Below are 16,449 nucleotides of genomic sequence, written 5' to 3' on the forward strand. Positions count from 1 at the left end.
GAGAAGGAGACGGGTATCGTGTTCTCTGTTTAGATCGCTGTGCCGTGTAGAAGTACACAAACACGAATGCTGTAATGATGTTAAGATACCTTGTATACACTAAGTGTATTTGATATATTTAGAAACTAGAGCCCACATTATGCATGTCTGCAACAGACGACAAAGGGGAAAGACTCATAAACCAAACCAAAGAGATTACATTTGTCGGCTAGAACATCCAAAATAACGTATTGCTCCCCATTTTATAAACAGCCTTCACATTAAGCCTTCTCCAATCATTTAGAAAGGGTGCTCCATTCTACAGGCCGCTCTTTCTGTTTTGAGAGTTATCATTTAATAGAAGTAGGTCACAAATTTCCAATCGATTAGATTAATATTAATTTATCTAGTAATACAGCAAACATGACAAGATCAGCCCGTCAGTCTTGAGTACCGTTGACATGAAGCCCGTCTAATGATATTCTGTTTTTTTTTTGCAAATTCCCAACAATATTCATCTGGTTGTATTAATAGCTTGCATATTTCATGCAAGGCTGGGTCGCCACGGCAACCCCTCCGTTTCCATGGTTACTCGATTATTACAAAGTACCTTAAGCGTTCATATAATAGAGGTCACAGGTTCCCCCTTTTTTTTGTTTAGCCTTTCATGACGTCATTCGGTTGAGACACGCCAGAGTCCGATCAGGGCGCCCTGTACAAATTCAGGTCAAATGTTTACTTAATTATCGTGTGTTGGAAAAAACTGATAAATTATTCACTGGCTTATGAGGGGTCAGAGCGATGCCTTCGGATGGAAACAGGCATAGAGTGAAGACACGACGTAACAGGTCTCTTATTAGTCTATCGGGGACCCCTGCCCCAATCTTTGATGACGTCCACGAGCATTAACAACTGCAGAGAGACACTCTGAATCGTATATGATTTTATTCGGAGCGATATATTAATGTTGAACGATACGCGGAGACAATTTATTTTCCTGGGAAAATAAATTATTATATTTGAGACCGATTCATATGTGCTATTTTGTCATTGAAAAATAAACATGAGAATACTGCAGGAGGTTATGTAGCAACGTTTCTGAGATTCCCTGAAAACATTTCTTTTTTAACTTAAACTCGTGGACATAAAAGAAAAACGATGAAAGAGGGGGAGAGGGGGGGGGACAAAAATAAAAGAACAAATTGACAAATTTTCAGAGGTTTGTTATTTAATGCATATGTTTAGACTGGTCTGTGACAGTGTCCAGTGTCTTTAAGTATTACAGATGAAAGGTATATAAAATTATAAAAGCACTAGCCATATACGTAAAGGCCTCTACTCTCTCCTGAGTATATGGTTTGCAATAACCTACATTTTTTTCTTCAAATATCAACAACGTTCGTTCAAATACAACCACTCACTTCATAAAATCGCATTCATAAACAGATACAAAGTACCCCTTATTCTTTCCAGAAAAAGTACCTTATCTCGCGATTGACGATTTGCATTGTTTGTCTGAATAATATCAGATCTGTACTCCGTGTGGTCCCCCGATGACACCAGACCGTCAGTATTCATCCTATACACTGTAATGGACGATGTAAGACTCCGGCTTTAACTGCAAGCCTTTATGAAACCCCCTTGTGCATGCAAGAGAAGAACCAGTTTGTTATTCCCCTCTCCAGAACTGTTGGAGAAAATTCCCAAATGATCTTTAAGAGCAGGGTAATTTTCTCGTTCTGATTGCACCGATTTCTTCTTATGCTTCGCTCTCTCCTAGCCTCCTCCCTCTCTTTCTTATTTTCATCCCAAAATCCAATCAGAGATTTTGTTTTCCCGCGACGATGCGGAACCTAGAGAAAATAAATGGCCGCGTTGAAAGAGGGAAGGGTGAGGTGTATTCTTGTTTAATATAGTGCACAGCTTGCATCAATGTATAGTACATGTATGTACAAATCCATAGTATACATCAATATTCAATAATATTTACAGAAATGTGCAAATGTCGTCAATACGGTAATCATTTTTTTTTAAGATGTCCCTATTTCATAGGCCAATTTCAACGCCACATTTTGTGCTTAGTGTACGATTTCCATTTCATGTGCTACAACCGTAAGCACACACAAATACATGCAAACCTGCCGTTGCTTACCGCACGAAAATGAATGACGTGACGATACAAATTTCATAGTGAACGCGCAAAATGGCCGCCTAACTCTCTTGCTGACCTGTGTAATACGTTTACACCATAGCAAATTTGGCTGCTACAGTATGCACGGAAATTTGCTTACCGTTAACCGTCGCTATGAGACTTGGCTATGGTCAATGGCTACACTAGCATTTCCAATCGGCAAAATACGTAAGCTGTTTCATACCTTGTAACCATTAACTTTCTCTTTACCCTTTGGACTATAGGCGAGGGCGCCCTGCTAAAATTACGTCATTGGCACATACAGGTCGTCTATTCGATACGATCTTAGATTACTGTACATGATTGAGATATGTTATCCACTTTGGAGACAAATTTTATTTGCAGAAGATAAATCTAAGATCGAACAAAAATGCACCAATACTCGGCGATTAAAGTTGACTCTCACCAGACAAAAAAGCAATCTGGAGTTATACCTTACCAAACGATCTGATACTTTTTTCTTTTTTTGTTATAACACATATTGATAATTTGGCACTTACCTGGTAATATGACACATTAATGGTAATTTGACACATACCTTGGTGGTATGAAACGTACCTGTGGATGTGACATGTGACTGGCAATAATATGACATACTTGGTGATCTGACACTTACCTGGTTGTGTGACAAGTGACTGGTAATAGTAATGTCATACCTGGTAGTTTGACACATTCGTGGTAATATGACACATGACTGGTAATTTTGACACATACTTGGTAATGACATGACTGGTAATTTGACACTATAGCCTACATGGCATGTGACACATGACTGGTATTTCGACATACCTGGGGATTTGACACATGACTGGTAATATGACACATGAATGACTGGTAATTTGACACAAGGCGTACAAGGTAAATGTGACACGTGACTGGTAATACGAAACTTGGGTTGTTGTGAAAAATTTAACAACAGAGAAACCTATACGCGACCAAAAACAAAAACTATTAATTCGCCATGCACAGTTCCTGTAAAAAAAAAACAATAAAAAGTTATGTTCTGGATGTTTGGGTTTGTTGTATGATGAACTTGAAGACATTTGGCACAAGTAGGTTGCACTGTGAAGAACTACACCGGGGGAAAAAAATCCAAAATATGGAAAAGAAAAGGAAACACGTATCAATTTTGTGTCAAAATTGTATCCTGATACCTATAGGCGACCTTTCCATACACACAATGATATTGCAACGTGTACTCCTCTAAGGGTCTTGAACCTCATATAATCGCTTTACATTTCTTCAGATGCTGTACAAAAAAGGGATTTTTCCAGTTTTGTGCAACCCACCACAATGGGGCCAGATATAGCTCCCGCTCCCATTTTAAACTCGCTGAATATAGCTTGCCGACTTCGTCGTGTGGTGTCCACAATAGAGTTATGTACAGTTTGTTACGGGATAATGTACGGCCTCGGGTGTCTGTGCGCTGAAGAAAAAAAAAGAGACACGCAGAAATTGCGTCTAAAGTTACAATTGTTCGATCACAAAGGATGGGACATTATTTCCGGCATTGGCAATTTGATACCACAAGAAACATGTTCCGTCGGCCCCGGGGAAAGACACTGTAGTGAATTATTAATTATTAAATTACCGGGAGCAGCAAATTAAGTCCACAGATAAAGGTTGATCGGAAGGTAATAACCGTTCAATGGACTTTCCACTGGAGAAAGGGAAACTGGGGAAAAAACATTAACCAAATATATACAAAAACAGTAGTGTCAAGTAGAAGTATATTTATATAAGACAAACTGATAAAGACATAAAGAAAGGCAGAAAAGCATTATATGTTTACATGACTAGTTGGTGTTATACTGCTCTCTAGATTTGCAAAGGTCGTGGGTTCGAAGCCCACCGTGTAAACTGTGTCGAAAATGTCAGTGATTTTGTTCACAGAGCGCGGGAAAGTACCGAGTATGCAGTGATAACATGAAATGAAAAGTCTTTATCACCGATGCAAATTTAACATATATTAATGCATAATATTGTCCTTTCAAACAAGATGCATTTCTTAAACCATGCTAAAATTTAGCAAGGGACCATTGCATACTTTAGCAAGGGACCCTTGCAAAATTTAACAAGGGACCCCTGCCAAATTGCTCTCATGGGAAAATGCCTCATACAGAGTATATGTATTTCCAATGAGTACCTTGTGTCCTAGTTGCAATGGGTCAATGAGTCACTTTGATTCTTTACAGTCTGACAAATCGCTGATGGTATTACTGGAACGGAAAGTCTTTCTTTATGAGATGCAATGAAAGATATGTAACATCCCTTGTTCGGTCTTTGATTACACATTTCAAAGTTGGGGTTATAATGTCTATTGATCCAAGTATACGGTGTATAACTGTGAAAGTCAATATTGCTGTAAGGTTTTCTTTTATTTATCAAAAGCCACCACGTCTATATTTAGTACTTGTTTTGACAGATTCCAACCGTCGATGTGTGTGCATTGTACACAGAGTCACAGGCCAGGATAATATTAAATAGGTTAGTTGGCTAGAAAAAAGTAACTCTCAAAAGATCCTTTTAACTCGTACCCCCTGTTTTGTTGACAGCGGTAAAAGTACAGTTTCGAATCATACAATGAAGACGAGAGGGTTCAGTCTAAATTGTGGCCAGGGTTGTGTTTGAATGGTTGAATGTTACGGAATTTTGCAAAATGGTAACGAACGTTAGGTGTGATGATATAAGCCTATTTAGGGAGGATGAAGTCACTGTTCACCCCCTGTTCCATTTCAATGCGATGTATGATCTTTTCGAAAGCTTACACTTAAAAGACGTGGGGCTTGACACAAGCGGGCAGACCCTATGCCGGAGCTGAAACCAAAGCCTTTGTTATCGAGAACGCCAATAAAAAAACTGAAACTTACTTGAGTTTGGATTAAGACAGTTTGTGTTCATTCCTACCGCTTCATAAATGCATGCACGTTTTAATTCCAATGAATATTTTGATTAAGTTTGCCCTAGCACTAAATCTGAGTAAACACGATCGACCATCAAGCAGATCTTGCCATCAAGCAGAGCAAATACTTTGTATATATTCAGGTTTTAATTGCTGCAGAAGTTTCATTCAGTTCCATTTATCTCTGAGTGGCTTGAAAACATTCAAAAGACAAATCAAGGCCTTATCTCGCAGCGCAAATTAAACACAAAAAGTAGCTATTACAACCAAATTATGCGTACCAGAATAAGGTTTCCATCCACAATACAATTATATGTCTCATTTTGTGACTGGTATTCTGTTATTTTGTTAAAATTTATTTATTATGTTTTGCTTAGCAGGAAAGTATCAAGCACTATTCTCTGCTTAAAGCTAAGGACACGTTTGGTAATTACTCAAAATGTATACAGCATAAATACATACAAAGATCTTACTTGGAATAACGAGCAACGGGGAGCTGTTGATAGTATAAAATATGAGAAACAATCCCTCTAAAGTAACGTAGGTTTTGAGGAAAAGGTAATTTCTCATTAAATTAATTGAAACTAGCCTTTATCAGGCATCGCATGACAGCACGCAAGTGTGTTCAAACATATTTTTTCTTTCATTGTTTTCTTGGAACTTCGATGACCAATTGAGATTTCCCAGATTAGTTTCTTAAGGGATACACTTAGTGATAACACTGGTCTTTGACAATTACGAGGCGTGTGAAATTTGCCCAGGTGTTTTTTTGTCTCGAGCTGAATCATATCTTTTTGTACCCATAGTTTCGTAGAATATCACGAAAAATCAGTATCTTTGAACTGAGTCATTGCTTCATGGAATATGCACCATGGTCATTGCTGACAGCAGGCCCACCCTATCTGTAAATAAACCTTCTCGATATTAACACGTCGAACAAAAGCATAACACAAAAGCAAGGGATACCGCTCGTTTGCTTTTAAACATAATTGATTACTAATGTTTGCGTGTTGGTCCCGTGTGTTGTGTGATTGGCAGCGTATTAGTGCTAAGTAAAAAGGATAGGTCTCTAATTCAAACGTAGTCCCAGCATGGAGGAGGTTCAACATACCTTTGGAGGAAAATACTGAAAGTTAAAGCGCCTTGAGCGTCACTGAGTGACGGCTATGAGCGCTAGAAAAGTGGCCACCATTATTATAATTGTTTTGGCCAATATACCTATCAGGTCGTCAGTAAAAAAAAAATAGCAATAAATACCACCGATCGTGTTTTCTTATATATACCATGAGGCGCCCTCCCCCCATTCCCATCTCTCCCCTCCTCCCACCCAGCCAACAAGTTTTTTTCTGTAGTTTACAATTCTCTAAACTGTTCAATCGAATTAGAAGAAAAGAATTCCCCACTAAAAAGCACTACGACAGTGGCCATTTGTATGTACAAATAAACCAAAAATGTCTCCCCCCCCCCCCCCCCCCCCCCCCAGTCAGCCACCCACTCCCCACCACCAACACCAACAACACTAGCAGACAGTTAACATTATTCGCTCTTCCGGTCTGAGTTTTTACTAATAAAAAGGGTGTCAGGGCCGGAACAGGCGATGCATACTAAATAAATTGGCACCCGCAACACAAATAGTATTACGAAAATAAGCACGACTCATTCAACACATACTGCGACAAAACAAACAAATAAATAAATAAGTGATCGATACGATATCATAGTATCGGTTAAATTATACCGCACTATATGTTCACATGGTGGCCTCCAATGCGAGACTATACCTTTCTATGTTGAAACGTCACAGCCCGAGTTCTCCCAAGCGAGGATGGAAAACTATGGAAAGCCATGAATACAAAACAAAAACAGATGGCCGCAGTTTGCAAAATGGTCCCAGAAAATATTTAAAGTTAGTGTTGAATTTGTTGGAAACATACCAAGGGAGGTATTTGATTTTTTAATTTGTATTTAATTGAAAGTTTGCAGACAATGTTGGCACGACATCTTTTATAAACACGTCCATGGCAAATTGGACACACCGCCGTCATCTTTGTGCGCTACCTTATACCTTAATTTATCTTAGTACACCTTTTTTATATCCAAACATAATCATACAAAACACATCTGTAATTTGTTTGACTCAATTGATCTTCATCACAGTTGGTAGAACACATTTAAAAAAAAAAAAAAACTATTGTTGCACAAAGACACTAGATACTATTGGTAAATGTCAGAGACCAGTCTTCTCACTTGGTGTATCTCATCAAATGCATAAAATAACAAACCTGTGAAAATCTGAGCTCGCTTGGTCGTCGGAGTTGCGAGATAACTATGAAAGAAAAAAAACACCCTTGTCACACGAAGTTGTGTGCTTTCAGATGCTTGATTTCGAGACATCAAATTCTAAACTTTAGGTCTCGCAAATTACTTCTTTCTCAAAATCTACGTCACTTCAGAGGGAGCCGTTTCTCACCATGTTTTTTTACTATCAACCTCTCCCCATTACTCATAACCAAGTGAGTTTTTTTTGCTGCTAATTCGTTTGAGTAATTACCAAAATAGTCACTGCCTCTAAAAGTATTAAAAGACTGCAGGCTTTAAGCCTTTTTATATTTGAATAAGAAATAACCTCTCTCTCTCTCTCAAAATCTACGTTACTTCAGAGGGGCAGTTCTTCACAATGTTTGGATACATCAAGTAAGAGAACTGGGCCCAATTTCATAGAGCTGCTAAGCACAAAAATTTGCTTAGCATGACATTTCTTCCTTGATAAAAACAGGATTACCAACCAAATTTCCATTTTGTTCCATTTTCTAGTTACTGGTATTCAGCTGTTGTATGGTTATGTTGAAAATCACGTAGAAATTTGGTTGGGAAACCCTGTTTTTATCAAGGCAAACATTTCATGCTAAGCAAATTTTTGTGCTTAGCAGCTCTATGAAAATGCACCCTGGTCTTTGAAATCTTCCATAGCTGTCCAGTGCCTTTAATGTTTCGTGTTTCGTATCTTGTTCAGAGAGCCATACAATCGTTCTACTTTTAAGTTCATTCGGAATAGCTACCAGCATGTTTTGCCGAAACAAATACCACTTTGTATTTTTAATCTACAGTGTTTACTTTTAGTATGTCTACAAACATATGCAACCTAGTAAAATATTATATGATAGTTACAATCAAAGATACATAATAGTTTCCCTGATAAAAGGCTTTCCGTGTATAATCCAAACCGAAACGCATCTTTTCTCCCTTCAGAAAAAAATGGCCGGTCCCAGCTCGGATGTTTTGTTTCCAATCTCTTTACTTAAGGTTTGATTATAATTCTTTACCTTGGAAGATCTCCGAATGCAAACAATAAAACGGATGGTCAACCAAAAACCAGCATTTACCTGTCCATTTTACACCGTAACTATGAAGACCAAGCCCTGTATTTTAAATAAAGATGTTTAGTTAGTCATATATATATATATGTTTGTCCCTTCTTATTTTTCTTCTGTTTTGCACTTTAAGATTTAACTGCATATTCACCTAATATCCACCTTTAAAGAGATGGATTGTAATTGACTTCACTGTCATCTCTCTTCAAATTAACGTGAAGCACTCATTCCCACTCACAATGATGACGGCCGATGGTGATGGATGTGTTCATTTTAAGACAAAGTAAAAGATTTTGTAGTAAACGAAGATTTATTTTAGTCTCGAATTTCAGTGATTCTAAAGTTCAGCTTCTTCAAACCTTTGGAGCAATCTTCCTTATCAAAAACGTCATCCTATTTCACTTACTGAACTCAAAACATCGCTCAACGCTCACCTTTTCTAGACTTATGTTGCTTACTGGGCTATTTATTTCATGCCTTCGTAATGCCTTTGTAATGTTAATTGTTGAATGATTTTATGTAACTGTTGTATTAAAAGCGTTGTTGTACATTTTCTGTGTTGGATGCTGTAAATGCTAGTAAAGGGTTAGAGACCTGGGTACAGGCTGATTGGTAGCTCAGCCGTTCTTAGAATGAAGCCTTCCCCTCTTGGACTTTGAACTTCTCTGTCTGTGTGACCGATATGCATCCTGTCGTACTGTCGCCATTCATCACACTCAACCCTCATCAAGTTTTCTGACGAGGAGTTTTGTTGCTGTGGAGATTGGGGAAAAGGAGCAGATTAACGGCTATATTTTGACTGTATGATCGCCATTAAGATAAATGGATGACTTCCCATGGAAGATAGATGCTTATCTACATGTCATGATCGGATGTTGGGAGGCATAAGTACTACAGCCTGCATTATGCATCAGGACAGTCACTGGATACCCGGCCGCCATGTTGTTTTGTCCCGCCCCCCCCCCCTCCACATCCACAGGGATCAAAACTATAGTAGGCTGGTTCCTACTGTGTCGTGACCCACATTCGTAACGATCTATGTCATGCACTTCAGGGAACGCGACTAAGTTGTTTCCATTAAACAGTGATGCAAGCCACCCCACCCCCACCCCCTCGGGTATAGGATGTGTACCTACCGCAGTACTTACTAGAATACTAAACGGATCAGAGGGACACGTTTCGGTGGAGCGTTGAGAAAGCAGTCTCGGCCGTCGACTTCATCAAACTCGTTCTAACTTGGGTTTAATCTTAGGACTAAGGACGAGTTAAGGCGTTAGGACGCATTGAACTCATCCTAAGTTAGGACGAATTACTCCATGGTTTCTTGTCACTGTCTTGGTGCCCTTGAAATGCTCTAGTACAATCTTCTCATATGGTGCCCTTTACCGAGGAGAAATTGACTTGGTGCCCTTGCCCTTTCGTAAACCAAGCATACATGCCTGATTAGCTTTTGGTTGGTATCTTTTCAAATTATTTCCTTGTGTATAATGAGACTTAATGTGTTGTTCTCGTGGCTTACGTGATTTTATGTAAAAGTGTTGCCTTAATGGTTTCAGCAGACAAAACTGTTTTAATTAAATGTCAAAGGCTGAGTTGATATATATTATGAGCCAAAGAGGAACTAAATGTCAAATACGTTGTGTTTTTAACTCAACTTTTTAGCAGACAACATTGAAATGTTTCATTTGAACGGTCAAACCACAGCTCAGCTTTGTAATACGTCAATTGATGGTAACTAAAGCTAGCAGCAAGGGTTTGATTTGTTTGTTGCAGGCTGCGAAAAGAAAAACATGTTGACTTGTTTGTCATTGAGCAGCTTTGTTTTTTGAGAAAGGGAAACCTTGCTCCGTTACACTGTTTGGGGAGGAAGACTGACGCTCTGCATAAAGAGGCCCTCTATCGATTAGAGAAAGACGCGGGGGTGGGATCCCATAGTTTCCTCTGAAGCTCACCATCTCTCACCCCTCTCTAAAAACACCACAACAAAAACAAAAGCAAACAAAAACAACCACTTAAGTCCACAACCTCGGGATGAAAAAAACACCTTATTGATTTCGCAGTGCAACTGAATGTCAAATTTCCTACGGAGACGTATGACCTTTGAACCAGCTGTTGATTCGTCTGTATAATTATTGACGTCATATTAATGTGTGAATCAGTCTGTATTATGCGCAAACCCTTTACAAGCGTTTTTGTTTTACTGTTTTTAGTTTGGGGTTATTTTTATTTAGAATTTGAGCACTGACCTCGGTAGATTGATTTCAGTCTGCATTAAAGGAGCATTGTGGTGTAGTTTTTCTAACATTTTAAAGGGGAGGTATATACAATCTTAAAGTTAATTGCAATGCAAACTTTGGGTTAGAAGCCAACAACAGCTTTCGATAGGGTGTTTTCTAAAAGGGATTGTTTCCCTGCGTTAAATTAGGCGATATCTCAAAAACGCGAGCAAAAGGGAAATTAACCTTTCGCATGTTAGTTGTATTGTATTAATTCATTTTGGATTTAAAGACAGTGGACAATATTGCTAATTACTCAAAATAATTATTAGCAAAAAACCTTACTTGGTAATGATTAATGAGAGAGGTTGGTAGTAAAAAACATTGTGAGAAACGGGTCCCTTTGAAGTGATGTAGTTTACGAGAAAGAAGTAACTTTCCCTGAATTTGATTTCGAGACCTCAAGTTTAGAATTTGAGGTCTCGAAGTCAAGCATCTGAAAGCACACAACTTCTTGCGACAAGGGTGATTTTTCTTTCCTTATTATCTCTCTACCACGATTACCAATTGAGCTCAAATTTTCACAGCTTTGTTATTTTATGCATTTGATGAGATACACCAAGTGAGAAGACTGGCATTTGACAATTACCAATAGTGTCCAGTGTCTTTAAACAAAATGTATATACTTTAAGCGAGCATTTTTACGTTAAGTCACGAACACACAACTTTTGATTCCTCGCAAACCAACTTGGGGATTTTGAGGCGACTTGGATTTAAATAAAACAGTGTGTAATGTTTTAAAGCCATTGGACCCTTTCGGTACAGAAACAAAAAAAAAGTTCACAGATTTACAAATAACTTACAGGGTTTACAGAAGGTAGTGGTGGAATACTTCTCTTGAAATATTATTCCATGAAATGCTTTACTTTTCGAGAAAACAGTAAAACAATATAAATTCTCGTTAATGAGAATTACGGATTTGTTTTAAACACATGTCATGACACGGCGAAACGCGCGGATACAAGGGTGGGTTTTCCCGTTATTTTTTCCCGACTCCGATGACCGATTAAGCCCAAATTTTCACAGGTTTGTTATTTTATATATAAGTTGTGATACACGAAGTTTGGGCCTTGGACAATACTGTTTACCGAAAGGGTCCAATGGCTTTAACTCTGGTTATTTATGCATTGGTTTTTCAAAGAGTAAGTCCGTTTAATTGTGTGTCAATGTTGTCACTGAGTCTTGGCAAGAACACATCGACAAACGTTTAATATGCGTACTTTAAAGATTAAAGATGGCTTCTTACTGAAGGACAAAGAAACAATGAAGTTTAATCAGAGCTATATCAGATCTAGATAGTGGTAACCGAATGTGTAGATTAGTAATAATAGCGTAAACTCATCCATATTTATTTGTAGTGTCGGGATACACATTTAAATACAATGAGAACCATTTAAATTTCGGTTCGGAATTTTCGTTTTAAACTACCTTATGGTTACTGCATGTCGTAGCAAGATTAGTCGTTGATTCATCCAAACTTTATTAGTAAATTACGAAACGAAGGAAAAAGACGTGAGTTCAGTTTGGTGAAAATTTAAACTTCTTGGAGATTAACATTGCAGTTTCTGCTGATTGCAGTTTCTGCCTGCATTTTGCCTAAGCAATCACCTTTTCAGGGGTCATGCTTACTTGCTTTTTATCTAATAATCTGACGCGGAGGTAAAACAAAAATATATTGTTTGCTCGTAGATAGAACACTTAATTTACAAAAGGTTGAAGTTAGAATTAGAATTATAATTATTTATTCAGACAACGTTAAAAAGTTAAAAACCTAAACCATCGGAAATGTACTGCATACAGTCTCGGTACATTTGAGTTTTCACCATTAGTCGACAATTCAATTGCAGGGGGGGGGGGTTGCCCCTTGACCCCTGCACCCTGCCCCATTAGTTATGGAACGGAACTCACTTAATAACTCAAAGTGAATTTGGTCATAATCCACTGGATTCGGTAAGAAAATTGGTTTCATTCCCTGATTTGCTTGACCCGTCTTCTCTTGTTCTCTGACCAGTCAATTTCGAGGATCGAGTCACCTTAACCTAGTGACTTGTCTTGCCGTGTTCTTCAGTTTTGTGTGTGTATTTTACAGTTTTAGTGTGGCGTCCATACTGACCATTGAAAACCCTGCATATATTGTCTTATTCACATCACATAAATCAAAATTGTAAAACCCAGAACACCAACGAATTGTGTGTTGATACTGTGCCGCTCCGTCGCCTTCCAAACTAGATGAAAACAAAGCTTGTCAGTTTGTTTGACAGTTCCCCACCTCTTAGTTCTAATCTGGGTGCAGCATCGCTGACTTGACTTGATTCACGTTTGACAGGAGGGCAACCCAGTTTAGGGTGATCAGAAGTGTGGGCCGACACACGGGTCCGTGTAGAATGCTTTTAATTTCAAGGCACTGGCCACCTTTTGGTAACATTGTCAAATCCCAGTATTCTCACTTGGTATATCCTAAAAAGAGCACAAATTAACTAATCTGTATAAATGTTGACTCAATTAGACATTGCAGTTGCATGAAAATAATGATACAAAAACACCATTGTTGCATAAATTTGTGTACTTGCATGTGCCTTAAAATGGATTCAGGCCTGAAGTCTTTGAATTTCGAGTGAGAACTCATTTGATTTGACGGTAAAATACCGTGACATTTTGTTGCTGTTTTCTCAACAAGACACTGTATTCAGCTGAAAGTTTCACATGTGACTTTTAATGTTCCCCCCATTACCTTTGCCAACAAGTCAGCATTAACGTTGACAAATATTGCCCCATTCTCAAAGTTTTATGCAACCTCTTCCTGCTTGGTATAGTGAACATTTTATGAACCTTTTCATGTAGATTGAACGCATTTGCTTCCTTACAATCACCACATCAAACAATGTACGCGGTGTGCTTTAAATCACAGCTTCACATGTAAGGTTTTTCTAAAAAGGTTAGCTGTCCGTTAAACAAATACCGTCATTAGCTAGCAGTTAGTTATAGGTGAACTATCCTGAGAGTGTATATTCTTAGACGTCATTTAACATTTTGGATAATTATCTCCTTCCACTTTTATCGACTTAACGTGTCTGTTCTGGCAAGCTTTTTATTTGAAACGGTTGTTTAATTTATCACTATTGCTTATTTAGTAATGATAATGTTGCTGCAGAATTTGTGAGACTTTCTTTGAAGGTATTCTTTTCAACGCAATTGCAGAGTATAACAATTTCTGTATTACACAAAAGCTATATGTTGAATACTATTACAACGGAATGTAGGACACATTTTGAGAGCACCCTTTTTCATGCCTGTTCAATTAAGTTTTTCGGAAGTAGTATAGATAAAACAAAACATAAAGAAATGTTACAAAAACAATGAGCAACCTTTAAACCTTTAATGATATATATATTCACGAAAATGGTGCACACTGTGTACACGAGTTGATACATTTTGAACTTGTCTCCCACTTTCGTCATATTTATTACTAAGGTAATGTTTTCCCACAAAGCCAATGATGTAATACCATAATCTATTAAACGAGGCCTGTCAATAACTAACATAACATTTATTAATATTTCCAATGCTTATTCCATTCGTCCCTACCCGTGTTTAACAATCGCATAGACACCTTATTGACAGTCCCGTATGCAAGAAACGTCAATATTAAGGCAGGAACCCAAATGATACCATTATTGTCTGATTATTTACTCGCTGTGTTAGAGATCAATACTGCATCCGGTGGTACAGTGTTATTAACATCAATGCCCACCGTATTGTAGGCACACCATGTGTTTGGCCTTCATGGTAGGTAGTACGTGTGGAGTAGTTTGAACCTCGAATGTGTAGGAGTTTTTTACTCACCCCGGCGATGTGGTGTTTTTGTTTTATCCTCGTTGAACCATACAGGAATGATTGACTAGTTCACAAAGTATACTGTCACTGTGGGCGCCGCGATGCCAGTGGAGTATGAATGCTTGTTTGGATTATAGTTTATGCTGAGTGAGGGCAGTGGGACATTAAAACAGAGACATGGATCAATAGCGCTTCCAAGGGACGAAAGTATGCTTTGGAATCACTCACTTATGAATATATACAAGTATACGTGCATTTAAGGCACGGTCGATGTTTACAAATAACTTAGGACTAGCCCTAGGAGTTGTTCAAAACTTTAGGCTAGTCCTAAGTTAGGACTTGTTACTCGTCCTTACGCTAGATAAGACTAGTATTACCACTTTACGAAATCAACCCTTGGACACGTTTGGTAACTACTCAAATTTAAATTCGCATAAAAACTTACTTAGTAACGGATGTTGAAGGTATTGCTACCTCTGGAACGTATACAAAATTTATTTCAAATTGTTAGATAAAACAGAGCCACGGACGTTGATTTATTTTTTCACTTTTGGGGGTAGTAACTATTCTTTTTGTATTAGCATCCCAAGCTCTCTATACCCCGAAGTACATGTCTAGCGTAATTGCTTTTCCGTGTGTACGCGTTGATGTTTCATCTAAACCAGATTGAATTCTCGGTCTGAAGTATCCTGCAAATTAGTCGTAATTTCCTGTGTTTTATTTGCTCGCGGGAAGCCTTATTTTTTAGCTTTATGTAGTTACTCGTTCTCATCTCACACTGTGATAACGCTCTATGTTCACTCGTCATCTTCATCACGTGTAGACGTGTTTCGAATGTTGTGATTTCCTCCTCGCTGTCAAAAGACATTTCAACCCTTCTCACGCTGTAACAACACCACTGCCGTTTAGATAAGGGCAATCGGGGAGTGATGCCAGTGCTCCCTGAACATCAAGATGTTTTTTGGTGTTCTGTGTAAACAATAACAGATCCTGACTTTTGCCAGAGTGTCCTTCTTAAAATATCTGCTATTCCCTACAGCATTCGTGGCTGGACTGTCCGAATACTGAAGTGCTTAAAATACTAAAAAATAAAACCTGTCTTGATGTTCTGCGTTTATCTTATGCAGAGTGTTTTGTGTGTGTTATAGCGACGACGCCATGGACGCAAATATAGTCTGGCACCATCGTGGCGTTGTACATGTCTATTAATCGGAATTGCTGCTGTGATCATTGCTCTGCAGGGTCCATGGTGTTAAATATTACACTGGAAAGTAAAAGATCGGTTGCCTGTCTGCACTCGAGATTGAAAGGTTGCTGTTACAAAAAAGATTTATATGACACTTAATGACTATAGTCTCCTCTTTGACGACTAATGATACTTGTCTGAGACAAGTATATGTCATTCTTGTTGGTGTTTCAGGTATTATTTCCTCTTGTCGTCATCATTATCTTAATGTGTTTTTATTTGGTACAACTTTGCAAACATGCGTATATGTCGTACACATAGGAAATCGTTATATTTTAGACCTCTAACTTCGTTATTTCTATTGTTCACCGTAAACAAAGCATGACCACGTGCACGTTTCCTTGCGTTTGAATTCAACGGGAAAATGTTTTTGCCGGCGGAGGATGAAGCCTCGATATACAGTAACAATAAATCATAGATTATTGTTCTGCTTTTAGATCAAAATTTAGAGCCAGCACATTGCCTTCAAATAATCCTCCAAATTAAAAAGCGTCTATTATTGGACGCAAACATGACAATTTGTCACTATTAAAAGGTTGTATTGATACAGGGAGGATGTATAAGCTTTGTTCACGAGCTGGTTCATGCTTTCGTCTTCGGTCGCACAATGGTGCGAAGGTGTCGATGTTAAGGATGAATGATATGGTAAA

General features: G+C 38.2%; 1 protein-coding gene across 1 annotated transcript in view; it reads left to right on the forward strand.

Annotated features, from left to right (window-relative positions):
- The window catches only part of LOC117296158 (small conductance calcium-activated potassium channel protein-like), a 68,351-nt gene extending 52,650 nt beyond the window's left edge, over nt 1–15,701 (forward strand). Inside the window, exon 4 of the mRNA XM_033779041.1 lies at nt 15,681–15,701. Within this exon, the coding sequence (XP_033634932.1) occupies nt 15,681–15,701 (21 nt within the window). The remainder of the gene's footprint in view (nt 1–15,680) is intronic.
- The last annotated feature ends 748 nt before the right edge of the window (nt 15,702–16,449 follow it).

Source organism: Asterias rubens, chromosome 10 (genome assembly GCF_902459465.1).
Source record: "Asterias rubens chromosome 10, eAstRub1.3, whole genome shotgun sequence".
Taxonomy (NCBI): domain Eukaryota; kingdom Metazoa; phylum Echinodermata; class Asteroidea; order Forcipulatida; family Asteriidae; genus Asterias; species Asterias rubens.